Here is a 9,916-nt window from a genome sequence, read left to right on the forward strand (position 1 = left end):
CTGGTGGTCCCTATAGCTGTATCCTATAGCTGTACCCTATAGCTGTACCCTATAGCTGTACCCTATAGCTGTACCCTATAGCTGTACCTGGTGGTCCCTATAGCTGTACCCTATAGCTGTACCCTATAGCTGTATCTGGTGGTCCCTATAGCTGTATCTGGTGGTCCCTATAGCTGTACCCTATAGCTGTACCCTATAGCTGTATCCTATAGCTGTACCCTATAGCTGTATCTGGTAGTCCCTATAGCTGTACCCAATAGCTGTACCCTATAGCTGTACCCTATAGCTGTACCCTATAGCTGTACCCTATAGCTGTATCTGGTGTTCCCTATAGCTGTATCTGGTGGTCCCTATAGCTGTACCCTATAGCTGTACCCTATAGCTGTACCCTATAGCTGTATCTGGTGGTCCCTATAGCTGTATCTGGTGGTCCCTATAGCTGTACCCTATAGCTGTATCTGGTGTTCCCTATAGCTGTATCTGTGGTCCCTATAGCTGTACCCTATAGCTGTACCCTATAGCTGTACCCTATAGCTGTACCCTATAGCTGTACCTGGTGGTCCCTATAGCTGTACCCTATAGCTGTACCTGGTGGTCCCTATAGCTGTACCCTATAGCTGTACCCTATAGCTGTATCTGGTGGTCCCTATAGCTGTATCTGGTGGTCCCTATAGCTGTACCCTATAGCTGTACCCTATAGCTGTATCATATATCTGTACCCTATAGCTGTACCCTATAGCTGTATCTGGTGGTCCCTATAGCTGTACCCTATAGCTGTACCCTATAGCTGTATCTGGTGGTGCCTATAGCTGTATCTGGTGGTGCCTATAGCTGTACCCTATAGCTGTACCCTATAGCTGTACCCTATAGCTGTACCCTATAGCTGTATCTGGTGGTCCCTATAGCTTTACCCTATAGCTATACCCTATAGCTGTACCTGGTGGTCCCTATAGCTGTATCCTATAGCTGTACCCTATAGCTGTACCCTATAGCTGTACCCTATAGCTGTATCTGGTGGTCCCTATAGCTGTACCCTATAGCTGTACCCTATAGCTGTACCTGGTGGTCCCTTTAGCTGTACCCTATAGCTGTACCCTATAGCTGTATCTGGTGGTCCCTATAGCTGTACCCTATAGCTGTACCCTATAGCTGTACCCTATAGCTGTACCCTATAGCTGTACCTGGTGGTCCCTATAGCTGTACCCTATAGCTGTACCCTATAGCTGTATCTGGTGGTCCCTATAGCTGTATCCTATAGCTGTACCCTATAGCTGTACCCTATAGCTGTACCTGGTGGTCCCTATAGCTGTACCCTATAGCTGTACCCTATAGCTGTATCTGGTGGTCCCTATAGCTGTATCTGGTGGTCCCTATAGCTGTATCTGGTGGTCCCTATAGCTGTATCCTATAGCTGTATCTGGTGGTCCCTATAGCTGTATCTGGTGGTCCCTATAGCTGTACCCTATAGCTGTACCCTATAGCTGTATCTGGTGGTCCCTATAGCTGTATCTGGTGGTCCCTATAGCTGTATCTGGTGGTCCCTATAGCTGTACCCTATAGCTGTATCTGGTGTTCCCTATAGCTGTATCTGGTGGTCCCTATAGCTGTACCCTATAGCTGTATCTGGTGGTCCCTATAGCTGTATCTGGTGGTCCCTATAGCTGTACCCTATAGCTGTACCCTATAGCTGTACCCTATAGCTGTATCTGGTGGTCCCTATAGCTGTACCTGGTGGTCCCTATAGCTGTATCTGGTGGTCCCTTTAGCTGTATCTGGTGGTCCCTATAGCTGTACCCTATAGCTTTACCTGGTGGTTCCTATAGCTGTACCCTATAGCTGTACCTGGTGGTCCCTATAGCTGTACCCTATAGCTGTACCCTATAGCTGTATCTGGTGGTCCCTATAGCTGTACCCTGTAGCTGTATCTGGTGGTCCCTATAGCTGTATCTGGTGGTCCCTATAGCTGTACACTATAGCTGTATCTGGTGGTCCCTATAGCTGTACCCTATAGCTGTACCCTATAGCTGTACCCTATAGCTGTATCTGGTGGTCCCTATAGCTGTACCCTATAGCTGTACCCTATAGCTGTACCCTATAGCTGTATCTGGTGGTCCCTATAGCTGTTCCCTATAGCTGTACCCTATAGCTGTATCTGGTGTTCCCTATAGCTGTATTTGGTGGTCCCTATAGCTGTACCCTATAGCTGTACCCTATAGCTGTACCCTATAGCTGTATCTGGTGGTCCCTATAGCTGTACCCTATAGCTGTACCCTATAGCTGTACCCTATAGCTGTATCTGGTGGTCCCTATAGCTGTTCCCTATAGCTGTACCCTATAGCTGTATCTGGTGTTCCCTATAGCTGTATTTGGTGGTCCCTATAGCTGTACCCTATAGCTGTACCCTATAGCTGTACCCTATAGCTGTATCCTATAGCTGTACCCTATAGCTGTACCCTATAGCTGTACCCTATAGCTGTATCTGTTGGTCCCTATAGCTGTATCTGGTGGTCCCTATAGCTGTATCTGGTGGTCCCTATAGCTCTACCCTATAGCTGTACCCTATAGCTGTATCTGGTGGTCCCTATAGCTGTATCTGGTGGTCCCTATAGCTGTATCTGGTGGTCCCTATAGCTGTATCTGTTGGTCCCTATAGCTGTATCTGGTGGTCCCTATAGCTGTATCTGGTGGTCCCTATAGCTCTACCCTATAGCTGTACCCTATAGCTGTATCTGGTGGTCCCTATAGCTGTATCTGGTGGTCCCTATAGCTGTATCTGGTGGTCCCTATAGCTGTATCTGTTGGTCCCTATAGCTGTATCTGGTGGTCCCTATAGCTGTATCTGGTGGTCCCTATAGCTGTATCTGTTGGTCCCTATAGCTGTATCTGGTGGTCCCTATAGCTGTATCTGGTGGTCCCTATAGCTCTACCCTATAGCTGTACCCTATAGCTGTATCTGGTGGTCCCTATAGCTGTATCTGTTGGTCCCTATAGCTGTATCTGGTGGTCCCTATAGCTGTATCTGTTGGTCCCTATAGCTGTATCTGGTGGTCCCTATAGCTGTATCTTTTTCATGTTTCTCTATTCCATTCAGTTAACTTCATGTTACTCTATTCTATTGTATTAATACAATTGCACTCAAGGGCCAAATTAGAAAATACATTTTACAGCAGGTTCAATTGCATCCGTTGAAAATGACAGCTCTGCCGCAAAGGGCACATAACTAATGCTTCTGCATTGTTCAGAAGCTACACTGATTTCCTTCAATATATTCCATCACATTCATATCTTATCCATGGATATACTGATGATAAATAATACATATTAAACAGTGTTTTGGGACCTCCTTGTTGCCAACCTAAATACAGTATATTACCTTTAAACAGCCATAAAGCATCGCGCTGTCTTTCTGATCTGAAGGACAGTTATATGAGTTGTTATCCTTTCCTGGGCTTCCTGTTTGACGGTTAAGCATGAGCCTCCCGGTGACCATTACCAAGACGCCAGATGATCAGCGCGGGATGGAGGTCCCACGAGACGAGAGCCACGTGACTACGCCCTGCCACGAGATGGCAGCGGCAGATGGCATGGGTACCCGCTCTGGCAGTTGGCATGAGTGTCATTTCTCAAAGAAAGAGAGAGAGAGAGAGAGAGAGAGAGAGAGGAGGGGGGAGAAGGAGAGAGAGGTGGAGAGAGAGAGAGAGTGTGAGTGAGGGGGAGAGAGAGAAAGACACCAGTAAAGGAATGATTCTGTCATTTTGTTTGCAAGAGAAGAGAGGGGAGGAGAGGAGAGAGGAGAGGAGAAGGTGGCACAGAACAGAGAGATACTAGAGAACATGCACACTGCCCGCTGACATACATTCAGGTGAGGAGATTTGTCTTGGCATACGGATTGTTTCACCTATCATATGCATGGTGTTCTATTAATAGTTTTAGTCACTAAATAGCATAGATATATTTATAACTAATTTATTCAGAAATGTTGATTGCTGGAGCATGTGACTTTGGCCTTGGTTTTGCCAAAAAAACAACATCTCTCCAGACTCTCCATATATAGGAGAGGCACACGGACATTTGACATTGACAGGCTATACATAGTGTGGCCGTTGTAATAGTTTATGTGTTGACTGTGTTGCCTGCGTGTGTGTTAACTGGGAGTTGTGGTCTATAGGAATCATGTTGACTCTACCGTATGAAGAACCAAATGTGACGTATGAGCCCAGGTTTGGAGCCAACTACCCCCGTGGGAGCTTACCGGACCTGGAACCAGACCTGATACACAGCCTGAACGTCACGTTGAACCCGGAGAGAGAGGGCGCGGAGGAACCAGACCCGATACACAGCCTGGACGTCACGTCGGACCCGGAGGAGGGTGACATCTCAGAAAGAGAGGACGAGGAAGAAGAAGAGAGAGAGGACGACAACCAGCAGGATGAAAACGGCCTCACCAGAAAGAGAGGACCGCGGAGAAAGAAGTCGACTAAAGGTAGACAGGAGAGGGTCAAGGTGCGTCGTCACGAGGCAAACGCCCGTGAGCGCAGCAGGATGCACGGTCTGAACGACGCGTTAGAGAGCCTCCGAAAGGTGGTGCCCTGCTACTCCAAGACCCAGAAGCTCTCCAAAATAGAGACTCTGCGCCTGGCTAAGAACTACATCTGGGCCCTGTCGGAGACGCTGTCTGCGGGCAAGAAGCCGGACCTGCTGGGGTTCGTTCAAACTCTGTGTAAGGGCCTATCCCAGCCCACGACCAACCTGGTGGCTGGCTGTCTGCAGCTGAAAGCCAGGTCCTTCCTCACGGACCACAACGGAGAGGTGACGTACCCCGGTAGTACGGCCCACTACAACAACATGTACCCTTACCCCGGGGCAGATCTGGGCACGGCCCCTGGACAAGGCTGCAGCACCCTGGACAGCGCCAAGCCATCCTACCACAGCCGGCACTACAGCTACGGTGGCCAGTACGAGCCGTGCTATGACCACACGTCTCCTGAGGGAGGAAGGGAGGGACACCTAGACGGACAGATCAGCCCTCCTCTGAACTTTAACGGGATATTCTCTCTGAAACACGACGAACCGGAGGAGTACGGGAAGAGCGGCCAATACGGGATGAGATACAGTTCTGTGCCCGGTCACGGCTCCCTCAGCTCGGCATCCATGTACCGGGTCTCGCCAGAGGGCCGGTTACACTACGAATTACACCTTCGGTCTGCCGGGCAGACCTACAAGGCTGGGACTCAGAGCCAGCAGGCAGAGCTACCAGGCTGGGACTCAGAGTCAGTAGGCAGAGCTACCAGGCTGGGACTCAGAGCCAGTAGGCAGAGCTACCAGGCTGGGACTCAGAGCCAGTAGGCAGAGCTACCAGGCTGGGACTCAGAGCCAGTAGGCAGAGCTACCAGGCTGGGACTCAGAGCCAGCAGGCAGAGCCATAATTAATAGAACAGTTAAAAGGTTATATTCCCCCTGTTACTATTCATCACACACACACACACACACACACACACACTTAGACAGATCACCAGTGGAAAAAGCACATTGTGCCAATGCAAGTGTTTAAAATGCAATTTATTTATTGATGAGTTTATGAATGTATTAATTTCTTCCCTATGTATTGAATTATCTATGTAACTATTCGTTTATTTATTGACCTTAACATATAGCAGATTGTCACAGGGAATTTGACACTGGTTTGATTGCAAATGTTGTGTAAAAATATTTTCTATTGTGTTTTTCAAATTGGGCCTATATCTATAGCTAATAAACAACTAGGCTACTGAATCATATTAATACCATTTCTATGGAAACTTGGAGATGACAGGCGGTGTAGATTATCAGGGTAAAAAGCAAACACGAATTATCATCTCATCAGGGAATTATGTTTCATTTGATTTGTTTTCGTATCGCCGTGAGGAGACCTGCAACAATGTTCTATAAAGAGACGCAATGTCAGAAATACCCGTACTATAGGAATATAATATATAATAATAATAAATAAAGATTTGGGAGATTCTGGAGATAAAAAAAAAACATGTTAAATACTGATTTAGTCCCACATAAGAAACGCCTCTATAATGCTATAGACCTTTCTGCTGACTGGGTGCGAGTTGGATATAGGTGTTTAAATAAGGCTCATTAATTATGTCATCGTGCCAAAGCCTCAAAGCAGCAGGTAATTAGCTCAAAGTGTGCTCAAATCAAATTAACTTCAAATGTATAAAAGTCAAAGAAAAATGCATTTGTATTTAAATCAGTGAAGTAAAAAAAAAGAAAGGTGAATGTGATCGATTAATGTATATGAAAAAATTATGATCCATTCGTTTACGAATAGGCCTACTTTATTTGAATTTGTCTTAATAATGTATTTAAAAATGAATGTGAATGATATCATTTTGTGAAAATGTTTCGGTGCAGTATTGAGTGACTGTCGTTCTGTAAATCATCATCAATATTGATCATCACCTCCATCGTTACTATTATTACTGAAGGACATCATAACATCGTGAGCCATGGTCCATCAGAATACAGTATATACTCTTAAAAAAAACCTTCTGGATATAACCAAAAAGGGTTATATGCTAGCTTTATGTACAGCACACCCTTCAGGTTCTATATGGAACCTTCTATAGAACCCAAGTGTTCTATATGGAACCTAATATGGAACCCAAGTGTTCTATATAGAACCTTACATGGAACCCAAGTGTTCTTTCTATATGGAACCAATTTTGTTTTAGTGAAGAAGAACCCCTGGGGTTCTGATCAAACAACCCTACAAAAGGGTTCTGTACAGAACCTTTAGGTGTGCCATATATGAGGCAAGCAATACCCTTTTTGGTTCTATCCAGAAGGTTTTTTTTCTAAGCGTTATGTATGGATATTTCTAAGCCTTACTTTGACAGAGTTGTTGAGGCCAGATATGCACCGGTACGGAGACCATGATTACGGGCTTTGGGCTGTATTGTTATTATTTTTACTTTAACCTTTATTTATCCAGGAAGTCCCATTGAGGTTAGAAAACCTCTAGAAGCAATACGTGGGGCTAGATTAACCTGCAATAACCGACAACTGCGTAGCAGTTTCATTGATTTTATTTAGGCGGTGTCAGCTGTCAAATCAGCAAGCGGCTCGCAGCATTATATCTAAAGAGGACATTACCAAGGGCCAAGTGATATTAGTAATAATCCCATGTAGACTTGTTCAAACACTGGAATGTGTGATGTAATCTACACCTTTATTAGGCTGATAGAAATGCTTATTATCTTGTTTTATGATTTTCTATTTGAGTGTCATTAACTCTATATAGCCCCTAGCTACACTTTCTCCTTCTGAAGGGTCGTGACAACCACATGAGCAGCCAGCCGCTCGCCGATGTGACAGCTCTGAGGCAGTTACACCTCCGCAAAAACACCAGCTATCGGGTTGTCGGCATTTGTGGGTTAACTCTTGATCAGACGGTGGCTATAGACTTTGGCCTGTGTAGTCCTACACGGTAAGAGTGATGGGTTATGTACAGTAATGTGTAACTGTCCCATGATAGGGGATAAATGATCTATCAATTCACACACACACACACACACACACACACACACACACACACACACACACACACACACACACACACACACACACACGTCTATCAACAGGGTATTATTTATATTACAATTATATACATTATTATTACAATCATTTGTATTATTTATGTACATTATTATTACAATAATTTGTATTATTTATGTACATTATTATTACAATCATTTGTATTAATTATATACATTATTATTACATTTGTATTATAATCAAAAAAGACAGCTCACATAATGGTCTATGATAATCAAAAAAGACAGCTCACATAATGGTCTATGATAATCAAAAAAGACAGCTCACATCATGGTCTATGATAATCAAAAAAGACAGCTGATATAATGGCCTATTATAATCAAAAAAGACATCTGATATAATGGCCTATTATAATCAAAAAGACAGCTGATATAATGGCCTATTATAATCAAAAAGACAGCTGATATAATGGCCTATTATAATCAAAAAGACAGCTGATATAATGGCCTATTATAATAAAAAAGACAGCTGATATAATGGCCTATTTTAATCAAAAAAGACAGCTGATATAATGGCCTATTAAAATCAAAAAAGACAGCTGATATGAGGGGGGATTTGGGGGAACATTTTGACACTAGGCTACTTGCAATTCAGCCTAACAAGTCGGTAGAATAGTTTTTTGTAACACATAGGGAAGGCAATAGCCATCTACTAGACATTTATAGTGTTTTTTTTATTTAACTCAAGTCATCATGTATTACAATAAAAACATTGAATGAATGCATACACGCAAAATAAATCCTAATTAATCTGTTAAAGGTGAAGATTGGGACCTGTCTGTTGTACTTTAATTATTTTGTCAATGTTTAGGTTATTCGCTTCGCTTCTAAATCTGTGTCTCTTCAGCCAGCGAGGCAACTTTGGTTTTTTGAACTATAGCAGAGAAGACAAGCCGTGTATCTGCCCCCTCATTGGCTAGAGTGGTCCCGTCTGATCCCGCCTCCTCCGGTCTGCCATCCAGCTTTGAGGCCCTCATATATTTCCATAGTTATAGCGGTCACTCGACTTGTCAATATAATAGATCACATTTGACTTTAGTTACTAGGGACGCTGGTGTCAGATTACATTACATATCCACAGCTATTGGAGGCTAGAAAGTCCTGCCTTAAATGTCATTCGCTCATCAGAGGGCTACAACGGTTCACGGCTGGAAGGGATCCAGCTTTTCTCAAATCAATGTCAAAAGTTGAATTTCTTTTGTTGCATTTTAGCTAACCCTTTTTCTAACCTTAACCTAATTCTCCTAACCCTCTCCGTTAATTATCCTAACCTTAACCTAATTCTCCTAACCCTCTCCGTTAATTATCCTAACCTTAACCTAATTCTCCCAACCCTCTCCGTTAATTATCCTAACCTTAACCTAATTCTCCCAACCCTCTCCGTTAATTATCCTAACCTTAACCTAATTCTCCTAACCCTCTCCGTTAATTATCCTAACCTGCTGCGTAATTCTCCTAACCCTCTCCGTTAATTATCCTAACCTTAACCTAATTCTCTTAACCCTCTCTGTTAATTATCCTAACCTTAACCTAATTCTCTTAACCCTCTCCGTTAATTTTCCTAACCTGCTGCATAATTCTCCTAACTCTCTCCGTTAATTATCCTAACCTTAACCTAATTCTCCTAACCCTCTCTGTTAATTATCCTAACCTGCTGCGAAAAGTCAAATCTGATGTTATTTTGACAAAAGCTGGATTCCTTCTAGCAATGACCCATCACTGCTTGATTCAAACGAAGTACAACGCTGGAAATCTGTCCGCATCTACAGAAACTAGTCCCATCGTTGTATGACAAACACAGATGGCTTTATATCAAATTCAGAGAGAGGGGAAGAGAGACTGACACATATGTACTGCCAATTCCTTCATGTTTTGGCCGTATATGTAGCCTAATATTAAACACAGCTAAGTGGGCAGGAGGAACACACGACGTGCACTATAATTTATAAGTTATTATAAACCAATGGTCATCTATAAGAAAGATGGTTCCAAACCTCTATACCAGCTAGTTTTCACTTTTCCCTTCCCCACTCAGACAGTCTGAGCAAAATTCTTGATTGAGAAATTGCTAAAAGGCTATTTTGCTTTCTTTTTTTTTTAACCATTTTAATTGAAAACAATCACGCTTCATTTTTACCCAGAAATGATTTGATATTGATGCAAAACCGGCTGCAATGAATCTGAAATCAGAAAATGATCAATGAAGAATGCCAGGTAGCCTATTGTTCTGGAGGAGATGTGTCTGTAATGAAGAATGCCAGGTAGCCTATTGTTCTGGAGGAGATGTGTCTGTAATGAAGAATGCCAGG

The 9,916-nt window shown here is 43.5% G+C and overlaps 1 protein-coding gene across 1 annotated transcript; it reads left to right on the forward strand.

Annotated features, from left to right (window-relative positions):
- Positions 1-3,752: 3,752 nt before the first annotated feature.
- Positions 3,753-6,219, forward strand: LOC115157688 (neurogenic differentiation factor 6-B-like). Its single transcript, XM_029706134.1, has 2 exons — positions 3,753-3,862; positions 4,169-6,219. Exon 2 carries the CDS (start codon positions 4,174-4,176, stop codon positions 5,344-5,346), a length of 1,173 nt encoding a protein of 390 aa, XP_029561994.1. The 5' UTR covers positions 3,753-3,862; positions 4,169-4,173; the 3' UTR covers positions 5,347-6,219.
- The last annotated feature ends 3,697 nt before the right edge of the window (positions 6,220-9,916 follow it).

This window comes from Salmo trutta, chromosome 21 (assembly GCF_901001165.1).
Source record: "Salmo trutta chromosome 21, fSalTru1.1, whole genome shotgun sequence".
Lineage (NCBI taxonomy): Eukaryota > Metazoa > Chordata > Actinopteri > Salmoniformes > Salmonidae > Salmo > Salmo trutta.